At 37.2% G+C, this 27,477-nt stretch overlaps 1 protein-coding gene and 1 pseudogene across 1 annotated transcript in view; both read left to right on the plus strand.

Annotated features, from left to right (window-relative positions):
* Nucleotides 1–685: 685 nt before the first annotated feature.
* Nucleotides 686–2,068, plus strand: LOC123822122 (annotated as a pseudogene).
* A 6,575-nt stretch (nucleotides 2,069–8,643) lies between these two features.
* Nucleotides 8,644–27,477, plus strand: part of RFX6 (regulatory factor X6) — a 53,066-nt gene continuing 34,232 nt past the window's right edge. Inside the window, exons 1-6 of the mRNA XM_045843855.1 lie at nucleotides 8,644–8,866; nucleotides 9,165–9,321; nucleotides 12,019–12,142; nucleotides 13,732–13,793; nucleotides 25,311–25,388; nucleotides 26,513–26,540. Of these exons, the coding sequence (XP_045699811.1) occupies nucleotides 8,644–8,866; nucleotides 9,165–9,321; nucleotides 12,019–12,142; nucleotides 13,732–13,793; nucleotides 25,311–25,388; nucleotides 26,513–26,540 (672 nt within the window). The remainder of the gene's footprint in view (nucleotides 8,867–9,164; nucleotides 9,322–12,018; nucleotides 12,143–13,731; nucleotides 13,794–25,310; nucleotides 25,389–26,512; nucleotides 26,541–27,477) is intronic.

Raw genomic sequence — 27,477 nt, forward strand, 5'->3', positions numbered from 1 at the left:
TACTGTGTCAGTTAGTTTTTGCTGATCCTTCAAGGAACGTTAGTACCTGCCATTCACCCCATTTCCAACAGTACACTTCTCTTCCTGGCCCTGATCACTGTCCAGGTGAAATGTGGCGACAGCTTGCTAGAAAATCCTTTTCCTGGATTTTCTCTGTATGAATTTACCTTTTACATTGATTTGCAATTATGGAGAATGGGTTTTCTGCTCACATGGAGACTAGAGCCATCAACTCAGTCTCCTAAATTCTACCAACTGGATTTTCTTCCTCTCTCTCTCTCTCTTCCTCATCAACTGTCTCAATCTTCTCAGCCATTTTCTGCCATTTCCCTTTCTTTCTCTCTTCTCTTTGTTCTCTATTTCCCATTGCTTCTCTGTCATCCTACATGCAATAAGGAGGAAAAAAAAAGGAAAGAAAAAAATTAACATGGCACAACCAAAATTGAAGGATGAAGAAATTAGACTAGAAGACTAAAAGAAAGAATGGAATGGAGACATAATTCCCTGAAATTTACAACACAATAGTCAAACTAATAGGTTATATTTTAAGAATAAGCCTGTGAGGTGTGTTCAGACTTTGTAAATTACCTTCAAAAGAGAGTCTTGACTCTTTTCTTGGGACAATAGAGGCTGTGTAGCATCGGTATTACTCTGAGGAGAGAACAGGCAGTAGAGGGGTTTAAAAATGCAGAGCAGTAAAACTTTTAACTTGGAGAAGCAAAACCATGCTCCAAGGAAGTATCATCAACATCACCAGCAGCAGCAGCAGCAGCAGCAGCAGCAGCAGTAAGGGTGGCAGCAGCCACGCCACCACCAATACCTGCAAAAAAGGGCAGGCAAGCCAGCAGCCAAAATGAAGGCTTTGCTATTCACCTGAAGAATTTTTAGAGACCACAAGAGAAGACCTTCACCCAATGTAGTAGGCTCTTTGTGGGCAATCTTCCTCCTGACTTCACTGAGGAGGAAATGAAACTGTTTGAGAAATAAGGGAAGATAGACAAAGTCTTCATTGATAAGGATAAGGGCTTTGGCTTTATTTGCTTGGAAACAGAGCCCTAGTGGATATTGCTAAAGTGGAGCTGGACAAAATGCCATTCCGTGGAAAGCAGCTGCATGTGCTCTTTGCATGCCTTACACTTTGAAACCTTCCTCATTATGTGTCCAATGAACTGCTGTAGGAAACCTTTACTGTCTTCTGCCAGGTTGAGAGGATCGATCATTGTGGGTGATGGAGGAAGGCCTTTAGGAAAAGGCATTGATGAATTCTCAGGGAAGCCAGCTTCTCAGAAAGCTCTGGACAAATGCAGTGAAGGCTCCTTCCTGCTAACTACATTTCCTTGGCCTGTGACTGTGGAGCCCATGGACTGCTAGATGATGAAGAGGGACTTCCAGAGAAGCTGGTTATAAAGAACCAGCCATTTCACAAGGAGTGAGAGCAGCCACCTAGATCTCCACAGCCTGGCTCCTTTGAGTATGAGTACGCTGGAAGACATTCATTGAGACGGAGAAACAGCAGCAGGACCAAGTGGACTGCAACATCAAGGGAGCTCACGAGAAATGAGTTGGAGATGGAGGCTGTTCACCCTGAGGCGTCACCTGATGAGGCGTCAAGAAGAACTCGGGAGGATTGAAGAGCTGCACAACCAAGAAGTGCAAAAATGAAAGCAGCTGGAGCTCAAGCAGGAAGAGGAGCACAGGCTCCATGAGGAAGAGATGCAATGACAGCAGGAAGAAATGATGTGGCAACAGCAGGAGGGATTCAAGGGAACCTTCCCTGAGGCATGAGAGCAGGAGATACAGATAGGCCAGATGGCTATGGGAAGTGCTTGGGCATAAATAACAGAGGCACCATGGCCCCTGCTCCTGTGCTTGCTGGTACCCCAGCTCCTCCAGGACCTGCCACTCTGATGCCAGATGCAACCTTGGGATTGATCCCCCCCAACTACCAAATGCTTTGGCCAAGCTGCTACAATGGAAGGAATAGGGGATATTGGTGGAACCCCCTCCTGCATTCAACCGTGCAGCTCCTGGAGCTGAATTTGATCCAAACAAACCTTGCCAATACTAATAAAATTGCATTGTCTAGTTTCCCAAAAACCCTTAAGAGAAGGACCATTTTTGGACTAGTTGGAATTCTACATTGGAAAAGTGTTAGGGATTCCTTCCAATAGTTAGGTCTTCCCTGACTGTACTAGGGAGTATGCTGGAGGCAGAGGGCTGGGGAGGGGTGATATTTAATAAATGAATTCTGTGTGGTACATCGTAATCATATCTGTATGGTGCATTCCTGAAGTCTCATGTGATTATTGAGGGCTGGGGAGGGAGAGAACAATGGAAAGTGGATCCAGTTAGAGCCCCCATTAATCTTGATCATTCCATCCTTTGTTTACCCTGTTGTATTTGCTTTCTCATTTTTAAACTCCCCAACCCGAGACACTGCCACATACACCACAAATCCACCGACACCCTCCAATGACCTTATCCCCAGTGCTCCATTCACTCCCAGCTGGGAATTCAGACAAATGTCTGCAGAAGTCACAGAGAACATACACACAGTTCTGTTATATCCCATATATTATCCCTTCACATCCTAAGGAAGACATTTCCTCTTAGGGATCATTTTAGTATATCTTTTAAGAAAACTTGTGTTGACTTGCCTCCACCTTTTTCTTGAGTCATTTTGTGAATGGCCATTTTATGTCTGATTTTGCGGTTTACAACATTTTTCAAAAAGATTTTATTTATTTATTTTTTAGAGAGGGGAAGGGAGGAAGAAAGAGAGGGAGAGAAGCATCAATGTGTGGTTGCTTCTTGTGCACCTCCAACCAGGGACCTGGCCCACAACCCAGGCCTGTGCCCTGGCTGGGAATCAAACTGGCAACACTTAGATTTGCAGGCTGGCACTCAACCACTGAGCCACACCAGGCAGGGCAGTTCACAGCTTTCCTCGATAGGCCTCGTACCGTCTTGGGAACAGACTTGCTGTATGCTGAATGTTGGACAGTAGCTCTTAGCCTTGCCTATCTTAGGTAGTTATGCTGTATATTTTTTTACTCTTTTTTTATTACTTTGTTTTAAATATATTTTATTGATTACGCTATTACAGTTGTCCCATTACCCCCCATTCCCCTCCACCCTGTACCCCCTCTCCCACCCACATTTCCCCTCTTTAGTTCATGTCCATGTGTCATAAGTTCTTTAGCTTCTACATTTTTTATTTCTGCTTATTTAAAATGTTTTTCTTTATTGAGATAAAGGTCACCATTTTAACTAGTTCAAAGTGTATAATTCAGTGATTTTTAGCATATTCACAATATTGTGCAACCATCACCACTAATTCCAGAACATTTTTATTACCCCAAGAAGAAATCCTGTATTTATCAAACAGTCCCCCTCTACTACCTGTAGCCTCTTGCAGTCATTAATCTACTTTTGGTCTTTATAAACTTGCTTATTCTGAACATTTCATGTAGATGGAGTCATATGGGTTTTATGTTTGGCTTATTTCACTTAGCATAATGTTTTCAAGATTCACTCATATTGTAGCATATATCAATATTTCATTATTTTTTATGGTTGAATAATATTCTTTTTTAATGGCTACACAACACTGTATTTATTCAACAGTTGGTGGGAATATGGGTTGTATTTACCGTGACTATTATGCATACTGCTGCTATAAGCATTTGTGTACAAGTTTTTATGTAATCATATGTTTTTAGTTCTCTTGGGTACATACTTAAGAATAGAATTACTGTGTCATATGACGATTCTATATTTACCTTTCTGAGGAACTGCTATCACTGCAGAGTAATAAAAATTCTCTTGAAATTTACTGCACCATTTTACATCCCCACCAGCAGTGTATGAAGCTTCTAATTTCTCCACATTTTTCCACAAGTGTCACCAACACTTATTTTCTGGTTCTTTTTTAAATTGTAAATCCTAGTGGAAATGAAGTGGTATCTCATTGTGGTTTTGATTTGCATTTCCCTAATCCAAATGATATTGAACATCTTTCCCTGTGCTTATTGGTCATTTGTTTATTTTCTTTGGAGAAATACCTGTTCAAATCTTTTGTTCACTTTAAAATTTGTCTGTTATCATTTTAGTGTTGAATTATAAGAATTCTTTATACATTCTGGTCAGTAGGCCCTTATCAGAAAGCTGATGTGCAAATATTCTGCTATTCTCTGTGCTGTCCTTCTGTTCTGGTGATAGTGTCCTTGGTTGTACACCTTTTAATGGAGTTCAGTTCATCTATTTTTTATTTGTTGCTTGTGCTTTTGGTATCATATTTAAGAAATATTTGCCTAAACCAAGGTCATGAAAAAATTTACACCCATTTCCTTTTAAGAGTGGTAGAGGTTCAGCTCTTATATTTAATCTTTGATCCATTTTGAGGTAATTTTTGTACATATTATGCAGGAAAGTTTCAAATTCATGTGGAAGAGGTTCCTCTTGCATGCGGATATTCGATTCTTTGAGCAACACTAGTTGAAAAGGCTATCCTTTCCCTACTGAATGGTCTTGGCCACTTGGGAAAAATCAGTGTTTGCTTTATTTACTTTGGGATTCTGTTTTTAGGTTCATAACTGACTGTGCTTTTATTTCAGGCAGTGTTAAACAAAATTTAACTGCCATGGCTGAAGTCTTTTTTAAAGAAAAGTTTTGTTGGGCCAAACACGCTCACTGAAAAGAAGACCAGTCTTGGAGCATGAAGTCTGAACCAACTGCAGTATTGCTTGGTGGAAAAACCTGTATGTCTGTGGTCCCAGAGTTTGTACGCATTTTTAAACCTCCTACAGGAAGGCAGGGGAAGGGGAAGAAACATGTAAGCCAAGTTGTCTGAAGGAATTTATAGTAGCTATAGGCAAAAGGGGCGGCAAAAGTGAAGCAGGGTCAAGCTCCGAGACAGGTGCAGAGGCCACAAGGAAGAAGGGTGGTTCCTTTGGATTTGGGGGCCAGTAGTCTGGGAAGTTTGTGACTAAACATGCTGAGGCTCCTGGGGTTCAAAGACATCTGGCTATTCTCTTTTTTGGATAATTGAGGAAATAGCTATCTGGAAGTTAATCCAGAAGTTCCAACAGACATATGCGTATATGAATATGAGCAGTCTTTGGTTAGCTGCTCCATAGCTATCAGCAGGCTAACTGTTCTGTTTCTTTCTTTCACTCTCTGGCCACTGTAATTTAATTTAGAATGTCTCTCAGGAATGTCCTCCTTGTCAGCAGCAACAATGTGGAATGTATTACCTGGAGGCAGAATGAAAAACACTTTCTACATTTAAAAAGTATTGTTGGTGAACAGGAAAAATTAGATGAAATAGGAGCTTTCACAGAAGAAAGTTTCATAGATATGATCACTCCAGGTCATACTGAGCCCAGAAATAGTCTAGGCAAGGAAAAGATATTCCTCAGCATCTTTCTGCAGTGAAAAGAACATTCCTTTCCTTGTCTATGAACACTAAAAAGGATCTAGAGAATAAAAACATTAGATACCTTTTAGTGAGAGCTTACTGTTCCGGGTACTGTATTAGGTTTTTCTTTATTTAATTGAATTCTTAATAAACGCTATATTGTGATGTCTTATTTCAGTACAACCTGAGTCAAGTAGTCATTTCCAAAGGTGATTTTTAAAGAAGTGTTCGTTTCTAGGAGAAACAGGTAAGGTAATAAGGATAGCAGGACAGAGAGAGGGAAGAACCCAGACAAAAATGGGATTTCAATAATTGTCTGGGAGAAGATGCTTCAGCCGGATCTCATAGAGGGGCTTTGGAGTGTAAATTGCAACCCCAGTGTATCCACCATGAGATCAGTGAACTTTGCTTTTATTCTCATCATCTAATCCCTCCTCATTAGTTATGGGCTAAGGGCTCCAAGGAAGTATGTAAACACAGAGTTACTTGGACTTTGTCTGTGGACAGTGGTGGTCTGGTAACCAAGGCACTTCCCTCCAGAGAATCTCAGGTGTTCTCAGGTAGTGCTGGTGAAGCTGGTTCCTGTACAAAAAAAAAAAAAAGAGGCAGAAGCTGGGAGAATGGGATCCCAAGGGGATCTGGGCAGAGCAGCCACAGTCTGCTACAGACAGGTACTAAATTTCCCAATTCAGAGAGAGGGAACGGAAAGGTTAAGTGGCCAGCCACAATGCGAATGGGTGCATCTGACTTCAAATTCTTTTTCCTTTTCCCTTTACTTTGGGAACTCCAAGAATCTCCTTTCTCAGATGCCACTGTGTTTTTTTCTTAAAACAGAATAACTTTTTTCATATATTCTTAGGATCAGTCAAATTGCATGCAACATTTTGTATGTATATATGTATGCTTTTTCTCCCTGGCAGGGAGAGTCTATGATTAAATACATTTCTTAAAGGAAATATAAAAAAACAAAATGTTATGAATCACTATGTTAAGAGGTTGTCTCTTTTTATTATTATTACTTTACTTATTTGCTTATTTTCCTGCCTAGGATCTTATAACTTGTTTATCACCATATGTCTCTAAAACTTTGGTCTCTTGAACTCATATTAATTATATTAATCACAAATGGCAATTGAGCATGGCAACAGATCCCTACTTCCCATTTTGAGCACTGCTTTTAGTGCTTCTCATAAGTTTAGGAAGGACTGGCATCGATTCTTCTTTAAACATTTGGTGTAATTCACCAGTGACACCTCTGGTCCTGGGCTTTTTTATGTTGGATGTTTCCGAGCACTGATTCAACCTCTTCACTCGTTACAGGACTATTTAATTTGTTTCCAAGTAGAAGTACAAAGAGCTTACACATTATTTTGTTAGGCTAACGGTTTACTCAAAATTAAAGCAAAATGTTCACCAAGAGCCTTAAATGATCTTGGTTTGTGTTTCCATTAATCAATTCAACTCAATAATTGCCATATACTCACTTTCTGTCAGTATGGCTTACACACACACACACACACACACACACACACACAAAATCAACCTGGGTGCCAAATTTTTAAGAATTCAAAAGTAAATCCCAATATTTTTCTAATGTTGCTCTTTTGATTATGTGATCTGAGTGGGCAGGCCTTTTCTGTACACACAGTTAGTCTCTGGAACTCCCTTTATAGAATGAGTCTGAGAGTGTCTTTGTAAAGTGGAAAAATTCTAAACTTTAGCATTATAGATCTAAGCCCCACTGACGGAGAAATTTCTGAGGCTTTGGGAGCTTGGGTAGAGATCCATATGCAGAGTTGTCCCTGGGGGGAGTGTAGTTTCAGACCTTTGGGTGCCTGGATGGGTGGCTGGCTCCAGCCTGAGCCCAGCTGCTGGAGGTTGGTAAGCAGAAAGCCTTAGACAGAGAGGTAATGCCTTCTCAACAAGTGGTGCTAAAAGATGGGAGAGATGTAAGTACACCCATAATCCTGGTTGTGTAGGCCTGGTAATGCTCTTAGGCTGTATTATTTCTCCCCATAATTCACCCTTCAGCCGTCTACCACCTTGGGTCTCATTTTGTTTTCTTCCATGTTAAATTTTGATGTAATGTAGTAATATTAAATTCAAGTTCAGGGGTGTTTTCTCTTTCTAATATTCCAAGAGAGCATGACAGGCTGTGGTTTGCGGTAAAGCAATATCAACCAAAACAAGACCCTTGATCTTTTTGGACAGTGCTAGGCATTTAGTTGTCAAAAGAACAGGTGATGAAATGAAAAATTATGTAGCAGACAACAGTCACCCCAAGTCTCTCCTAATTTCTCTGTCTTAAAGGGAGCACACATTATCATTTTCAACATGTGCGACTCTTGCCGTTTTGGATTGAAAATGAAATATTGCAATTTCATTTTCATTTCAACAAATGTCCATGGCACTACCCAGAGGTATGAAAGATGAGGAATCCGGAGGGATATGTTTAAATCACGAACTACTGTTAGTAGGAGCAAATGCACCTTTTCCTCCAAGGTCAAGACGAGACTCTCTGGGAAAGTGAAGCCTGGGATTCCAGTGCTTGTGCACCTGTGAGCAGGGCAGTTGGGACACCTGTGATGCGATGGTGTCTGTCCCCAAGTCACGGAGGAGAGCCCTCAGCAACCCCTCGGATTGCCCGGGAATAAATAAGCCCGGCCCAGGTTGTGCAGAACTGAACGGTGCTCTGGGGTCCTCCTCTTCCTGCCCGGGGCTCACACTCAGGGCTGCCAGGCTGCGGGTCGTTTGTGTTTCCTGAGAGTAAGGACGCGGATATCTGCTCTTCCCCCGAGAAGACACTGGATCTTTTTCTAGTTTTTCTGGGAGCTTCTGGTCTGAGAAGTGTCCTCGGGCCCAGCGCAAGCTGAGAGAAAAGGAAGAAAGAGGGGGAAGGAGACGTGGAGAATGGGGCTCCATTGCTCTGGCGAGACGGACGCAGGTGAGGATGCCCGTTTCCAGTTGTGCATCAGTCGGGACCGCAGACAGGTGGAGTAAGGTAGTTCCGCCTCGGCCCACCTGGTTCCCTGAGCGATCTGAGCTGTACCTGTGCAAGGCTTTCCTTCTCCACGCCGCCGCGGGGATCCCGAGCCTGAGGCCCCCGCCCCTGCAGCCCAAGTCCCCAGCCCCTCCCCTCCCCGCCCCGCCCGGCCCCGCCCTAAGCTCCAGGCTCCACGGGGAGCCGGCAAGCGGCGGTGCCCAGGTCTCCGGTGGCCAGGAGGATGGCCAAGGTCCCGGACCTGGAAAACGCCTTCCCTCAGGCTCAGGCTTCGCCCCAAGTTTCCTCCGAGGTCCAGGACGAGTGTTGTGTGCAGCTCCTGGGCAAAGGGTTGCTCGTTTACCCACGGGAAACGGTGTACCTGGCTGCTGAAGCGCAGCCCAGAGGCGCGCTGGTCAGCAGAGAGAAAGAAGACGACTCAGAGCTGCAGATGGGAGTTAAATCAGGTGAGTGAGTGCTCTGCTCCCTCCGGGGAACTGATTGGAACTGGGATTGACACAGTCTAAAAAGGGCATCCAATAAAAAAAGTAATAAACACCGCAAACACACAAATATGTAGAATGTTCTTTTTGGGTCTTTGTATTTCCCCCAGGGAAGTATTTGTTAACTAGAAATTAAGGGACTTCACATAGGTGTCCTCCCAACCCCCATAGGCAACCCCGTTTGACGCAAAGGTACGTTAAGAGGCTACTCAATTAATTTTATAATCTGATTTTCTGCATTATCTTTTCAAATTGCAATCAGAAATGCATTTAAGCAATGGTAGCTTCTCCTCTGAAGAAGAGGATTCGGACAGTCGCGACAGTAAAACCAAAGCAGCAGATGCACACCTGTGTCAGAAGAAAACCATCACGCAGATTATGAAGGATAAGAAGAAGCAGACACAGCTCACCCTGCAGTGGTAAGATCCCCCCGCAGGGGGACACTTAAGCACTTGTTGAGTTTTAAAAATCAGTACCTTCAGAATCTTTGCTTTTCTCATTTTGTTTCTCCCTTTTAAAACTTTTTTTGTGTGAAGTTTAAAAGACCAGTTAGAAATTTACTCCAGTTTTTTTTTCACTGAGTCATTTGGCATGGAGACATATTTTGGTGCTGATGAAAAATGAACTACAATACAAATAAAACCACATCACATTCTTCATTATTGACTAAAACTATAATTCATTCAAATGTAAGCAATAATGGATGGTTTTATGACTTATTTGCTTAACATGAAATCAGTTTGCTCCTGTATATTTGTTATTTGGTAGTTTTGTGTTTATAAAATATGATTCTTAAAAACAATTTGAAAGAATGAAGATCTTAACATTGCCTTGATCTATAAAAGGGCAAATTTAATATCAGTGCATTGGCCATAAGGTGAAATGTATTTGAAATAAAAGAAATAGAAACATCAGTTAAGATATCACTAGTAACTTAAATAGATGTTCAATTGTTTTTATAGCACCCATCATATATGATTTATTATAGTAAAATATCAAAATTGGATTTTGTGAAAAATCTTTTAACACCAACAATTTATTAGTAGACTCTTTATATAGAGAACATTTTGTAATATTGATCTAAAAGGAAGAGGGATCTAAAGTAAAACATCATATTAAACTTCCCCTCAAAGTGTGAAGAAATGGGAGTATATATTTTCTCCCAAATTCCAAATAATAAGCTAGTAAGTTAAAAGTTCTATCCATTGATAGGTAACATAATCTGTTTATATATAAAGTATTATCTAAATCTTAGGAAAATGCAAAAAATAATAAAAAATAGTAAATTTTTGTTTATTATAATATTAAATTAGTTTTATATGCTGTTTTTATAATTATATACTCTTTCAAATATTTGAAGTATAAAGCCTTTCAGATATTTGAAATACAAATCAGTGATCCTCTAAAGTTATGGTTTAACTATGAAGTTGATGTCACACTTACTGGTTTAAGGTACAACTATTTTTCATTAGGATAACCAGAGGAAAAGTGTTTTGATTTCAGTTATATTATGAAGGTCTTTCAAATGATCACTTTCATTTTTTTTACTTCAAATTGAGTGAATAAAAACAAACTTCTATTTATTTTATAAATATGAATGCCTTATAATTAAAGAAAGAAATTATACTCCAAATTAATATTGTACTTATGCCTAGGATTGCTCAGTTTTGAAGACAAAAGCAATGCCTACAACATCAAAACAGCCAGTGAAAAGTGGGCATTATATGCATGTCATTAACATATAATTTTTAAATACTTGAGTGTTTCTCAGTGGTTTTCATTTAAGTATTCCACACCTTCTCCCCTCAAGAGTGATATATATATATATATATATATATTTAAAAACCTTCTCCTCTCAAAAGCTATATGTATTTTTTAAAAACCTAAGGGAGTTATTTATATTTTGAGAATTTTCCATTAACATTATATATGATATTGAGGATGGTAAAAATTAGAACAGAAAGTTTAAGTGAAAAATCTGATTGAATAACTCCAATTTTCACTGTCAACTAGGTGTTTGGTTTTATGTATGCAAATCACACTTGGTTTTGCTTCTTTTTTTCCTTCTTCATAGCAAAATAGATGTCTGATGCTTTACCTGCTTAGAGAATATGTCCTTTGCCTTTTCTGTCATATGCATTGGGAATATGTTAAATCAGAGATCTTAAAGAGTTCCACTCAGTTTTAATCTGAATGCATACATTGATCTTATATAGTAGTAATTTTGAATTTACTATGCATAAATTTGGTAAGTTTTAGCCAAAATCACCTCCTGGATTGTTAGAAAAACTGGAAATAGAATGTACAAGTTCTGATTTCTTGATTGCTGTTCAGAGATTTGTAACCTTTAAATATATATCATTACATTTATATAAAATGTGTTTAATTGCAATTATAGACATCCAAACAATAGAATCATCTCTAAATTTTCAAAGTTTGTGTTATTGTATTTATAATATAGAGCTTAATTTATATCATATTTAGAGGTATCTATAGAGAATTACATAGTGTTTCGAATGTGCGGGATATTTTAGGTAATTATAGTACTGCTCAAGGTTAAGGTGTAGGGTAAAAATAGATCAGTACCATTTGGGAGTTAAGTGAAGTGAGTTTACCTTCAGTTATTTTTCCAAATACCTGCATCACCATGCTTCCCTAACTATTCAGGTTCAGAACTAGTTTGTGTACAACAGTAAATGATTGTAGACATTTGCCATCCTGAAGCCTGGCAGCCCTTTAGCATTGAGAATGTTCCTTTTAAAAAAACCCATCATTTTCAATTTTACTATTAATGTTTATATCTTACAGAACAAGCCCCAAGAATAGTGAGGATTTACAATACATAGAAATGAGATCTATTCTTTAGGCTGTGGACCAGGCAGGAGTGGTTTTATGTTAGCCATATTATTTTAACTGCATTAACAGGTGTTCAATGGGGGTTCTTGCACTTCTGACATTAATCTGTGATCTTATTTTGAATAATATTCAGAGTATGTCTACTCATGAACTCATTTGTATAAAGTGTCTATTAAAAGTGGGCATTAAATAAATATAAAGGAGGAATTGAAAGGAGAAATAAACAGAATGTTTGATTTGACTTTTTGCTTTTTTCTTAGGCTTGAAGAGAATTACATTGTGTGTGAAGGAGTTTGTTTACCACGGTGCATCCTGTATGCACACTATTTAGATTTCTGCAGAAAAGAGAAATTGGAGCCAGCCTGTGCGGCCACCTTTGGAAAGGTAAGTGACACATACTGGCTCTACTCTCTTACAAGTAAAGTCATGTGAGACAGAGAGGATGGGAACAAATTCATCTGAACAAGTTTTCATATAGAATATTAAGAAATTTTTGTCTCAAGCATAAACAAAGTCTCTTGAGAGCTATATCTGGAAGTGTTACATACTTTGCTTTGATTTTACCTACTATATATATATGTTTTACTTGAACAACTATATGTTCTAAATGTTAAAACCCTGCCTCTCTGAAGGTTTAATGTGACCTCAAAGGCAACTGCATTTGAGTGGTGGCATTTCCTTTCAAAGAGGGATATGTTAAAGAGTGTGGTTTGGGCTGTATCGAGAAGCAAAATTAAGTGGAAGTGACAAGTATCTTGGTAATGCAATTGATTATTATGTTTATTATTTACTGAGTCCAAGTATAAGAGTTTTTAACAGATTTTTCTTCTATTACATAATAATAGATTTTCTAATTCTCTGCTTCACTCTGACTCTAAGATGTTACAGGATTGATTAAATTTCTCTCATTTTTATACGTTTCTTTCTACCCAAATAGTGTGACTAGGATGGGAATTTACAGAACTGATGTTACTATATTTCTTTACATTGATCTCATTTTGAAAATCAGGAAACACTATCAGTACCTTGTGAAAGTCCTGTTCTTTGAGATTGTTATGCTTGATGGCCTACGAACCTAAGATATCCTGGAAAAACTGTAGTAATCTTAATTAAGTCTCAAACCTTGTATCTCATATTAACTGAAATCCAAGTTCCAGCCTGTAGAGGGACTCATTGCCCAGAAAATAATGAATTCTATGATTCAGCCCCTCAGTTTTTTTTTTGAAATAAAATGGTTTATTAACTTACTTTAAAAAAACCTATTTACGAGAGCAGTTAACATGGTCACCCAGTGAGTTAGGCTCCAGCTGAGACTGTGACTAATTTGTGTGAGACTTTCTTAAACGCATTTAATCTCTTCTAATTCTGCTCACTCCTTCTATAAAATAAGGAGGTTAGAAAAGACAATATTTAATATCCAGTTTAGCATTACTATTTTATAAATCCACCTTATTATGGCAGTAATTCTTATCTGTTAGGGGGTCGTGAAACACTGTGAGAATCTGATAGAAACTACAACACCAGTTCCCAAGAAATGAACACATACATAGTTTGCCCTGAAGCCTTTAGAAGATCAGTATGGATCTCCTATAATCCAGATTAAAACCCCTGCTTTATGTAGAAGAGATTTGTACTCTTTAATCAGATGTTAGTTTTTACTTTGCAAGTTTAGAAAAAGAAACATAGAAAAGAAAAATTTTAAAACACTGCTGTGGAGATCCTGTAAAGCAGACAAAGTTTCATGTGTCCCTCTAGGGTTGGAGATAGATATTTAATTGTGGATAAACCTCTGGACAGAGTTATTGTAGAGAAACTCAAATCTTTCCACTAAGTTGATAAAGTAATAAGTGCCTTATATATTAAGACAATTTTTACTTGAAATTCAATTTATTTTCTAGAATTAATTAGGTATGAATGATCTGAAGTAGAACCATACACTTTCTAAAAACTAAAGTAATTGATTTTCTTTTTAGACAATTCGCCAGAAATTTCCCCTCTTAACAACACGGCGACTTGGAACAAGAGGCCATTCAAAGTAAGACATATCAATAAGCATGTATCTGGCCAGTGCATGTGATACCTTGTGCATGAAGATTGACACAATGTCAAATAACTGTTGTCTTTATTGGTGAATAAAACCAGGTATTTTCTCCTTGATGAAGCAGACTTTTACCAACTGTAAGAACTAAAAAGAAAAATGAGTGAACTTTCAGATAATATTTAAAAAGCAAAATTTACAGAGAAATCACAATATTTTTTCTGGTGAAATAACTCAAATAAATCATTTTCATAACCTTAAAGCCACTCCTGAAGGCACCAGTGTCATGAAGGGCAGATGTATGTATCTAAAGTGAGCAAATTGAAGTCACACTTCCGAAGAGCAAGGCCAAAGCCAGGGGTTGAAGCTGGTTCAGGTTCTTCCTCTGGTTTTCTTTCAGATAATAATTTTTAGAATCTTCTCTTTCCCCTTGAAGAAAAATAATATGCCCAAAATGACCTCGTTGGTCATCTCTTAGTGTAAATATAAACATAAATGAGGTGTCATATATTCCTTCTTTTGGTGACTTTAGCTCTTTTTTTTCCATTTGTGGCAATCTTTGTACAACTTACAGATTTTTGTCCATTAATTATTTACTCTTTTCAGTTTTTAGTTTTTTGTTTCCTTCTGTTTACAAATGTATCCAACGCTCTTTTATGTTGATAAAAATAAAATTATCCCACACCTCTACACTACTCTTTCTAATTACTGTTATATTTTTTTTTGCTATTTCTTGAAAGGGCAGCTATCTGCTCCCTTCCTCTAGTGTGAATCACATGCCTCCGTTCTAGTAATTTCTTTGCTATCCATTGACAAAAACTCAGTGACTCATTTTTACTATTACTCATCTTCCTTGGCACCTTGTCTAGCATTTGAACCTGCTGGAAATGTCCTCTTCAAATAAACACATAGATAAAACTTCCTCGATGGCTTCCCCATCACAGCCCTGCCAGGTCTTCTTCCCTTCCCTGCCTCATTTTTCAGTTTGTTCAGTGTCTCCTTCTGCCCTAAGATCTGGTTCAGCACTGTGCAATGAAATAAAATGCAGCCACATAGTTGAAAACATTCTAGTAGCCACATTAAAATAGTACAAAAAGAACAGATAAAATTGATTTTCATGTTTCATTTAATCCAACATATCCAGAGCATTTAATTACCATGTAATTAAAATAAACATTATTAATGAGATCTTTTATGCTCTCTTCTGCTAAATTTTTGAGATTCAAAGTGTATTTTACATTTGCAGCACACAGCTCAAGTCAGACTAGTGTCAGTTCAAGTGGTCAGTATCCACAGGTGACTAGTGGAGGCTGTTGCCTAGCTCAGTCTTAGTCGCTGGCCAAAAAGGAGGTCCTTCTCTTTGGACTTCTGTCCAACCTGTCTGTCTTCATTCTTACTTTCATAACCCGGCCTTGACTCAGTCTTTCCAGTCCATTCAATACACTTTTTTCCAAATTGACCTAAAATTCAGATTCAGTCATGCCTCCCTCATGCTCAGAAACTTTCACCAGCTCATAATTTCTACTGTGAAAGACAAATTTTTCTCACCTTGACATTCAAGGTCTATTATGACTTAGTCCCAACTCATTTTTCTATCTTACAATCTACTTCCTTATTTCTCAGCACGAAACCTATGCTCTCCCCAAATTATTGTCCTATTACCCATTGCTCCACCTTCAACTGTCACTCCTTTGTTTATGCTGTCTTTCCCCATCGAACATGATATTTTCCCTCTGGGTATGCTGAAATATCATATATTTAAAAAATATCCCATGAACCATCTCTTCTTCAGAATCTTTTCTTAGCCCCTTGATTTATTTTAGATGCTTTCTTTGTACTCTCCTAGCACTCTGTTGGTACCTATCTTAATGTGAAATTAATTTATTTCTTCCACTCAACATATAGTGTTTTGAGGATAGAGACTTTGTCTCATTTTCATTCATATTTTATCTGTTGTCTGATACATTATAGATCATCAATTAGTATTTATCTAATTGATTCCAACTGATATTAACAGTATTGTGACCTCAGAAGGAGAAACAAAATGCCAAATTGAAAGATAATGCTGGATTTTTCCTTCTAATCAAGTCAGCTTTTTTCTAAAGTTGAGTCAATTTATCTGGCAAATTTTTACTGAATTTGATTTCCACTGAATTGTGTGTGGAGGAAAGATCAGTCAGTATTTAAGTAGAGAGATAACAGAAGAAGAGGCAAGGCAGTGCTGAGAAATCCTCTTCATAGGATCTACAAGAGAGCAGGCAGGCAGTTGCAGAGAAAGTCAATTAATCCTAGAAGGAGACTTTAAGATTAGGGATGAATCATTAACCCCGTGCTTTGTGACACAGTGAGGCTCCAACATTTAGGTTTATGTAACAACATGTGATGACTTCAGGCAACTTGTTTGGTATCTAAGAGTAGACATGCCCAAGAGCAAAGCAATGACAATTTGAATTTTCTTCTACCTTCCTGATATGCCATTTTGCTTTTTATAATTTGCCTATTATATGTTTCGTATTTAGATATCATTAGGATAAGAGATTTTCCATATGTAAACTTGGATGTTTGGAGATATGGGAAAATGTAAAGTTTGTGTACTTTGTAATTAGTAATGTTTTGATGTAATTATTCTTAGTCAGGTAGTTCTCCTGTTTTTATACATTCCCAAGACATGCCCTTAGATTTTTATCCTGAGAGATAGTATATGTAAAAAGGCTGCCTTGCCTAGTAGTTAGGAGCAAAAAGTTTAAAGTTGGACAAATCTAGCTTTAATTCCCTACTTCCATACAAAGCTGTGTGTGACTCTAGATAAATTGTTCAGCTTTCCATCAGTAAATCATCTATCTCATAGTTATGTTGTGAATATTAAAAGAAATAAAGTATAGGAATGAATGGAGAAATGAATATGGTTTCAACTTTACTATTTTTTAAAGATTTTATTTATTTATTTTTAGAGACGGAAGGGAGGGAGATAAAGAGAGAGAGAGAAACACTAATGTGCCGTTGCTGGGGGTCATGGCCTGCAACCCAGGAATGTACCCTGATTGGGAATCGAACCTGTGACACTTTGGTTCACAGCCCTCGCTCAATCCACTGAGCTATGCCAGCCAGGGCTAACTTTACTATTTTTAATAAAATGAAATTAATCGCAGTGCATCGAAGTATCAGCAGTGCAGTTAAAGTTATTATTTATTGAGAACTACACACATTCCCCATAATCCTTATAATGATGAAATTGGAATTCCTGTGTTTTACAAATGAGAAAACTGCAGTTTAAAGATTATTGACTTGCCCAAGCCCACACAGATACTATAAAATAACAATATTGGCATCTAAATAAATGTTTATTTGGCTCTAAAGTTTGTGCTTTGTCAACTAGTAAAGCCTACTTCTTTCTGATATCAGTCATATCAACACAAGAATTGTTTAATTAAACTTTTAAGATATGACTTTTATTGTTTTTTTCTGATCTAGGTTTTAAAAATTTATTAATAGATTCTTTTTCAAAGAGCTAACAACATTTTCTCAAGCCTCAATCATAAGAAATTTTAAATTATTTTATACTTATTGCAATATACTTATATTTTATATTAAAGCAAATTTGTAGTAAAAACATAATTTTGCTAATTTTTGTCCTAAACATTTCTATATGTTGGTATATTATGTTCACACTCATTTTTAGTGGATGTTTAATATTCTAAAAATTTACATTTTATTAAAAGTATTTTTATGTTTGTAGACATATGAACAAATGATTAACCAGAAATATAAATGAAGAAGTAAGCATGTTTTGGAAAAAATAGGAATTTAGAATTTCTCTCAATTTTACAAGTAATTTCATAAAACTTATTTTATTGTCATAGTGTTTAGTACAATACCCTAAATGTATTATTGATGAATTTTTATTAAACTATTTCAAAAATAAAAGTAAGTTGGGTATTAATTTATTTTAACTTTTGTGGATTACATAATAAAGTATATTAATGATGGCCTTTTAAAATATAAGTTCTCAAATTTTACCAAATTCTTATGGAATATGCTAGAGTATGTCCAATAATTTCATTTGGCTCTCTCAGACAGAATTTATATTAGATCATAATTGACATAAAATTCAAAAGATTTTTCTGTATTGTGGGCACAAGATGAACCACTATTTTTAAAACCATCCTTAGGTGCTGTTAATGTTCATTAAACAATGTTGCTTTCCAGATTTCACCGGTTAGTGTGTGAAATTCTACACGGTGTAAAGCACTGATTTATGGTGACAAAGAGATGGTTAGTAGATTCTAAAAAAATAGTAATGAATTCTGTGTCTATTTTCAAGTTCTGTTTCTCTAAGTTCTGACATAAGTGGATATTAAAATGGTCAGTCCAAAATGGCCAGAGACAAGAGTGTATTCAACCCAAAGGAAGGGAGAAAATATTTTGTAAAGACAGCTACATTGAAAACAACCACAAAAACAAATGGGCAGAATTGCTAGGTAGGGCCCATTGTCAAAAATCAGAAACATTTAAAAATTGACTAATTTGTTTCCAGTGGCAAGTCAGATGTTCCTCATGAGAAGCCATTGTTGCCAAAGGTTATGGAAAAAGGTCTCTAAAGATTAACACTCCAGGTCAGAAAGCCTCAACTCCCCATCCCTCCCTTCACCCTTAACCATTATTACCCTTCCAGCCAAGAAAACCAATATTCCCAATGGTGGATTCTTCCCATTCTCAACACCAAGATAAAAACTGACTTTGCTTTTTTATTTTTTTTTATTTACAGCCAATGCCAAAAATATACACCTGATTATTTTTCTGTGTGATGTTTTTAAATTTCGATTTTGAATAAATAACAATAACATAGCATTCCATAGGTACAAAAGAGTAATGAAAAGTAAATATTGCTTATTTGATGTTATAAATGTATTATATCAAGAATGATCAATCCATTCATATTTATATTGATGTATAAAGCATGGTGCTGAAGAGTTTTTGAGATGCAGAGAATAATAAGATAGAGTACAAGGTGTCCAAAAACGTCCACTATTAATCTGTATTTATTTAATAAGCACTTTGCTGAGTATCTTGAAGATGAGTAGGCCCTAGGGATATGATGATGAGCAAAAGGAGCCTGTATCCCACCCATGCTCAGAATAACTCAGGGGCAGAGAGAACACAGTTGAGTAGATTTCATGCACATGGTAAACTGTTTGATTTGAAGTTACATTTTAATTTCTTGTAGACTTTGAGCTGTTGGATCTTGGTTTTCAGACATGATGGACAAAAGCTATTATCTTATTTATTAGTGGTGATTTAGTGGGTTAATAAAACTGATATGGCAGCTGCTCTTATCATAGTTAAGTTATTGCAAGTCCCTGAACAGCTTAATCCCATCATTTCCTTATCAGTTATCATTTGTGTAGTGTAAACTAACATCAGGGCTACTAGCTCAGTGGGAACATCTGTTTCAGGAATCCTGTATAATGACTGAAATGGAAAAGAAGAAATGTAGGTGTAGGCATACACAGATCAGCAAATGAAGAAAAGTATTAGACACAATACAACTATTTCAGCAGTAAAAAAGAGCAGTGATAATTGCATTTGTCATGTTAAAAATCTCATATATTTTATAGTGTGTTAACTTTAAAATGTGGACACAAAAAATTAATGAATAGTATTTATTTATTCCTAAAATATGAATGATATCTGATATTTAATGTAAGGCTGTGGACAGTTGATGCTAATAAATACAATTTTGTTAATTCACAAAGACTGCTTACAGTATAAAAACATTTTCTTAGAGAAACTGGCTAATCATACCCAGGATTTTTAAATCATTTATTATCTATCTTCTTTGATACAAATAGATAGAAACCATTTAGGGAGAAAGAACTGTGCCATGTTTACTGAGAGAAACCCACAGGACGGGCATCAGGTAGTGACATAGAAATTAAAACAACTAGTTGTCCCACAGTGAAAACTTTGCATTTTTACTTAACATGCACCAGCTTATGTTCTTGTAATGCTAGAATATTTCTGGCAAATATTTACTAGCAAGTTTATTTTAGGGAACTATATTAACAACAAAATAGCACTATAAAATTTTGAAATGAGATGAAAAGTCTACGTATATGTTGCATGAAATCACCCTACCCAGTTTTATGAGGTTTGTGTTTTAGCTGTTAGGATGATAGAGAGCAATAATTTGTTATCTTCTCTGTTTTCAAAGACACTAAATCATTACTCAGATCATGCCATGTACTAGTCTAGTTAAACTAAAAGGAAGGTTAAACTAGAAAAATTATATTATCAGCTCTAGAAAAAACTATATATGAAATGTGCTAAAGCATTACAGTGGTCACTGCAAAACAGAAATTTATATTCCTAATGTTCTTTCTACCTAAATACACTGATTCCAATGTTGCATTGATTACCTACCTTGGTAGGTATACAACATTTGTCCCACTCCAGTATTTTACAGATAACCTGGAAAGACACAGTGCTAAGAGTAGATTTTTGAAAATGATTGTTTTTAAGAGAATTTGCTTTTTATCAGTTTCTAAATGTTTAGCAGGATACATGGACTCATCCAATAAATGAGGATTTTTCTTTACAGTGATGTCTAAGGGGGAACACAATGAAGGGAAAGGTGCACTTTTCTTTCTTCAAATCTTACAGTTTAGTGGGTGAGGTAAGCCATGTATACACATACCAATGGTGTGGGGTATAAAGCTGCATGGGATAAATGGCCAAGAGAAGAATTCAAAGGACAGAGAACTTAGTTTTACTGTAGAGACCAGGCAAAGCTTCTGGCATTAATGCTATGCCTCGAGGCGTGGGTAGGGATGAGCCAGGAAGGGAGAGTATTGCCGGTGCAGAGAGAGCCCAGCAAAGTAAAGGCACCAGGTGGGAAAGCACAAGTTGTTTACGGAGAATGAGTAATTCTGATAGAATACATAAGTTTATACACTCTTAGTTGTAGGATTAAAGGGGTTAGTAGATTTACTTACATACTTTTAGATAGTACACTCTTTAATCTCTACCAAAGTTAAAATTGTGCCATTTTAAGTATATACTATATGCATGCCTTTTAGTGACAGATTTCTATTCATAAAGTTTTCTTTATGACACATGGTTATTTTTAACTTTTTTATGATGCTGATTTATTCAACAAATGTTTATTGGTTTCCTATGATAGGGACCCCTTGTTTACATATAGAATTTCAAATATGAAACATCCAGTGGTATAGTTCTTAATGATTTCTTAGTTATCATTGCTTAATATGATTCTTGCTAAACTAGAAGAGGGGGTGTGTATTTGCTACAAACATATTCAAACTATATTTTGCTTAAGAATTTCTAATTATAGGTAAAATTGAGACACTAATATTTCTATATTTATACCTACCCATCCATCCATCCACCCATCCGTCCACTTATACATCTATCTACCTTTTACATCTCAAGTATGGAGATAGCATGGTGTCTGTTTTATGGAGTTATGGGTTTGAATTTTGTCTTCAAAATCCATAACATTTTCACACAATCTTTGTAAAGCAAATCACAACCTTTTTGAACCTCTGCCCTTAAATGGAAAAAATGCTTTACTTGCTGGCTGCTGTAGAAATTTGAGACAAAGTTTTTTGCATATAACAAGTGCTCAGTAAGAAGTATCCATTTCTGTTACCTCCTAATACCTGCTTCCCTTTTGGCACGTGTTCATGTGGTGTTGCAGTTTAATGCATGCTTTTCTCTCCACATGACTGTCCAATCTTCCAGGACAGAGAACTTCTCCCTGTCTTTGAATCCTCAGCACCTGGCACACAGTAAGCACTGAATACATGTCTAAAGAGAGGGAGAGCTCACTCTTCTGCTGGTCCCCTATCGGCTGGCACTTTTATAAGATTGCATTAATGGAACATGTTCAACTGCACAGAGATAGCTAAATCATGAGGTATTGCTAATGAGAAAAACACATGCCTTTCATTTGTAGACTGAAATGTAGCTGACCAAATTCCTTCCTCCTCTGTCAGTGTGTGTCTGCTTACAGAGTCGTTTACATTTGACCTATGAATAAAGTACATTACTTGAAAAGGACATTTTTGTTTTGGTAGAAATAAAATCTTGACTCTGAAAGTAGGTGGAGGCATCAAGTACATCTAATTGTAAAAATATTTTGCCCTAATGATTGGAAGGGAAAAGATAAAATAATAAAGTCATTCTATTAAAATACAGAACAAATGAATTCTGTAAGAAAAAGATCTTTTTCTTAAAAATCATATACAAGAAAAACATTATAAATCCCTTTTAATCAGTATTTATTGGGTCCTAAAGGATATTGAAATTTTTACAAAAAGTGACCATCAGGCAATTTTTAAAAAAGATTTTATTTATTTATTTTTAGAGAGGGAAGGGAGAAAGAGAGAGAGAGAGAGAGAGAGAGAGAGAGAGAGAGAGAGAGAGAGAGAGAGACATCAATGTGTGGTTGCTGGGGGCCGTGGCCTACAACTCAGGCATGTGACCTGAATGGGAATCGAAACTGCGATGCTTTGGTTCACAGCCCTTGCTCAATCCACTGAGCTACACCAGCCAGGGCCGATTTTAAAAAGTGGAACAAAACTGTGCCTTGGGCTTGGCCTGTGTGGTCGCTGTCCTGTGACTGGCAGGCAGTCTGGCTCAGGAAGCCATGGACTAAGGTGGATGTCAGAGTGTTCATGTTCCTGACCTGATTTTTCATGCTGTTTTTGCCATTGCTGTATTGACAACTACACAGTGGTCAGGACACAGCATGGCCTTTAACGTTTGTTAAACTCATGACCGTTCCTTGACTTATGATTTTGTCTGCCACCTGTCAAGGCAATGTATTTTATCCCAGTCTGCATGACAAGCCACTCGTCCATGGTATAATATATTTCACATGTTGAAAAAAGGTAGACGAGAAAGAAGATAAAGTTATGATAAAAGATTATCAACTTGTAAAGCAAGTGGCTGAAATGTAGTTATTTAAACTATAGTATCTTATAACAAATAGCACACTTTGCATAAGAACATAAAATTACAATATTCTGTATTTTTATTGTAATAGAATTCCTTATTCTCAGCATTTATTGCTTTATTTCTTCTAACATAAAGACATTTCCTTTGCTGGCTGAGTTCTAAAATCTAATAAAGGAAATATTAATATTTATTTCAGACTCTTGGTTCATTAACTAATTCTAATATACTTGGCTAAAGAGCATCTCAATGTGCTCAGTTATCCATGGTTTTGGGATATTTCCTTTATCTATTCCTATTAATATAGCTGCTTTTGGTAAAGTCTTAATGAAAAGTTTCCTTCTTTTCATTTCTAATTAGAGACACATCAGTACAATATTTTGGGGTTTCCGTAAGTTCCGTATTTTCTTCCTTTCTCCTTTGCTCCCATATCCCTTGGAGGTTGTTCTTCCTCACCTGCCAGAGGATCATGTTCTGTTCTGTAAAAACCAGCAGCTGCGAGCTGCTTCTGTTCAGGGTAACAGGCTACGATTGTCCTTCTACAAAACTGAAGATTTGAAATCTTGTTTCTAGTCTGCCAGCATAGTAAAAATGCCTTCATTTACCTTGACCACTCTCTGATACTGCTTCTCAGATATAATAGCTCTTTCTGAAAATATTTGTTACAATATATGCAATTTTTCATATTTAGAAACTCCTGTCTATCTCAAATGTCCCAGGGTCACTGGAGGCAACCCTCCACCACAGCCCTGCCCTCGGGACCTAATGGGAGAGCACCCATTGCTGGGCCTCACACTTCAGGGCCCTGCTATGGCCCTCCTCCAGCTGTTCCCCTCTGCAGGGGGTAAGGAGTCCTTAGCCCGAGTGAACGTGTCCACCCAAAGAGCACTTCCCCCTTCTAACCCACATTCCAGGTCCCTGGGGCTGGAGTATTACCTGTTCAATCAGCCTCTGGTCTGCATCCTGGCCTATGTGGGGCTCTTCCTCATCCTTTCTCAGAAGGGTGTTCAGCTCTCCTAGTATACACAGAGCAGAGGAATGGCCAGGAGGCAGCTGTGTGGAGGGTGCCTGTGTGGGTGGATCCTGGACATGGAGGCTGCGGTGTTCACAAGAGGCCCCTCACAGGGAACAATGGAGCAAGGGCGGAGAAGAGAACGGAGTTGAGGGTGGCCCCTCCCCACCACTGTGTTCCCACACAGAACTCCAGGGGTCTTGGAATTCCAAGTTCAAACAACATACCAAAACATTATGTAGTTAAATAGTCAAGATAGGAGGACAGTGACATGTATTTAGTAATTTGTTGGCTTGACTTATGTATTTTAAATATTTGGATACATGGTATTGGGCCTCCATTGCACTCTCATCCTGGGCTTTGAAAACATTTAGAATTGGGGCTTGCTCCACCAAGTATCTTCTTTATTGCTGAGGTCAGGAAAGGGGCCTTGGAACTTAGATCCTTCTGTCCATTTTCAACTCAGATGGTGATGCTAAGAAATGACATTTTACATATGCTTATATTGGAATCCCTTTATTCTCTCTTAGTTTATCCCTCCCCTGATCTTAGATGAATGCAGATGGAAATGGTAGGTAACCAAACAGGCAGTGGTACAGCACGGGGAGAGAGGGGAAGTGAAAGCAGAGGTTGGCAGGCTTGGCTGCCCTCACTCAATACCCACTGTATAACCTTTGTAGTTTTGTGCCGTGGTGTTAGCAGTCTGCAGTTTTGGAGAAAATGCTACAACATGAGGCTGGATGAGATCCTGTCCTACCTGTGGCTCAGGATTCACAGGCACATTTATCACAAATTATTCATATGCATTCTATAATTTATATTTCCATTGATTCAGGACATAGTTTGCTCCCACCCCTGCTCCCATTGTTGCACAGAAGTCTGAAATGAAAATGACAGTGAATTGGGCTTCTCATTCCACATGAGGAAAGGCTTTTAAAGGGTCACGTACTTCACACATATTCCTATGAGTGATATCCATGTCTTCTTCACACGTAATGTCATGCTATTTTCTCTGTCTGACAGATACAATATGAAGGAACCCTGCCATTTTCTTATTTAATTGACTAAATCCAAATTGAATGGAGCCACTTGCAAGTAGATACACTCTGTGTACTTAGAGCCAATGTCTACATTTACAAGTTTAAGTGCCTACAGTTAAGTACCTACAGTTAAATGCTTACAATTACATTTTTTTTTGCCTTGAAACCTAACATTTTAGGGGTTTAAAGGAGTTTTGGCAGTAGGTGTTTCTTCTATCTTTATCAAGAGCCAGAATATATTTATTTAATGTATTTTTAATATAGTAATATATGTTTAATATATGTTTAATATATTTAAAACATAAGTAGGATTAGTTACCCTCAAAGACAGATTTAGCCCATTTAAGATGTTATTTGGAAAAAATCAGGAAAGGAAGGTGATCAACAGGCTGCAGTTCCTACCCGTGGTTTACTTCAGTTATGCTTTAGCATCCCCCCCTTCAGACCCCTGCAGTAACACCAAGCTGGCCCCTGTCCTCACCCTAGGTACCATTACTACGGGATTGGCATCAAGGAAAGCAGTGCGTATTACCACTCCGTCTACTCTGGAAAGGGCCTGACGAGGTACGGTTCCGCTCTCCTCCAGACAAGCTCTCTGCATTTCTTTAAGTGTGCATGATATCTACTGAACAGAAGGACTTACTGATTTTGCTTATAAAATGTTTTATTTTGAGCACCAGACCTTAATGTCAACTTTGTATGGACGTTAACAGTGATGTAGTCTAGACTATTGTATAGTGTATATAATTTTCAATCATTAATGACAAATTAAAAGTGAAACAGGTGTTTCAGTGATGAAAACCAGGGAAGCCAAATTATTTTTAAATTAATATTTACTCTAAGGCTGAATCTGTTTTCAGGATGAATTTTGTAAAAATAAAGGAAGAAATTATAAATGTGTTTTTCTTTTCCTACTAGACAACCTGTTTTAAATATCTGTGTGGGGACCAGTACCTTACGCAGATGAAAAGTTTATAATTATACAATCATCTCCAACCACAGGTGCCTTTACTGCCAGTTTAGCTTAGTAAGATAAAGCTACTGACCTTTCTGAGTCTCTGTGAAAAGAAAACACGAATATAGAGAGCGCATTGCTCTAATCTGCCATTAGCTGTCAGGGGGAGGTTATTCACAAGTGAAGTGACATTCTGTGAAACCTATAATATATGCCATTGTTAATTTTTAAATTCTAGAGCTCTGAATAATTAAATCGACAACTGAGATTGCCTTGATGACTTATCCAGAATTGCTCTTATCTCCCAAAGAATGAATTGTTTTTAAAAGTAAAGTGTCCTGTGAAGGGAAAATAAATTTAGTCACCTGAGTCATACTGAGGTGAACTCGCATATTATAAAGAACGTGATGGAGGCTCACTAGCCACTACCCATTATGAAGTGCAAATGCAGCCTGGAACACAGACACAAATATGTACTACCAAGTATTTTTGCTTGCTTCAAACCTTACCAGACTTTCCTAAAGTTTCTTAATTTTACTTTTCCTTAATAGATTTATTTTTTTAGTAAGTTGAGAGAGATGCTTGGATCCCTTTGAACATCAGATAAATCTCTTCAGATTTATTTCACTAATCATGGTATGAAATTACTATTTTGTAGGTTGCACTTCCTTGAGAGCTATAAGTGTATATATGTATATATTTTTAACTAATGGAAAATGTACTCACTTTTAAGGTTTTCTGGAAGCAAGCTGAAGAATGAGGTAAGAATTACTTCCATTTCTTCTATTTTACATGTGCTATAATACATATTACAAACTAAACAGTAAGTATTAGTCACCTTTGTTGTCAAATATGGAAATAAATGTTATTTATTAGGAACCCTTAGAATGATTGAGGACTTCAGACTGAACTAAATCATATTTGGGGCAGCTAATGGTTCTTTACATGGACCTACTGAACAACTTCCAATTAGGAGAGGTAATTTTTGAATTATCCTTACATAATATCCAATATTTAAGTGGTTGCAAAAAAAAAGACTATAACTGATCCAAGAAATTTTCATTTAAATATAAACAGCATGTCTAAAGCTGAGGACAGGGAAAGAATTGCTATTTGGGATATACCTGTTTAGACAAAATCTTTAATAGTTATCAAGAAGCGCAAATGTTATGTTATGGTTGGTTTTAATGTTATGGTTTGTTTTAGCCACTGTGTGTGTATTAGTCACTTTGCTGATATCTTCTACAACAAGGACGGGTGTGGGTGGTGGAGGTGGGAGCTGGTGGAAAGGGTACATTATACCCCTGAACTCCTCTTCTCTAGCCCCCAGTCAAATCACAGATCAGCAAAGAGACTTTATCTAAATGAGACTGCCATTAGGGACTGCATGGCTAATTAGGCACATGATAAGGGCTTCATTATCCTCAAGTTAACTAATCATTAAAAAGAGGTGCCACAGAACTAAGGGCACATGACAATGTGTTGTGTGGTAAATCGAGACTGAGGTAAACTGTAACTCCATTAGTTTGGTGAAATGATGCAAGCGTGTTATCTTAAGAAATAATATAAAGCCCCAATCCTCTGAAATGACCAATTTCTTTCCACTACTGGTTTTAATGCAGTTAATGGCTAACTACATAATAAAATCCTCTAGATTGCTCTTTTTATCAATGAAGTAATAGCTCTTTATTAGATAAA

This window comes from Phyllostomus hastatus, unplaced genomic scaffold (assembly GCF_019186645.2).
Source record: "Phyllostomus hastatus isolate PE091 unplaced genomic scaffold, TTU_PhHast_1.1 phas_contig_40, whole genome shotgun sequence".
Classification (NCBI taxonomy): Eukaryota; Metazoa; Chordata; class Mammalia; order Chiroptera; family Phyllostomidae; genus Phyllostomus; species Phyllostomus hastatus.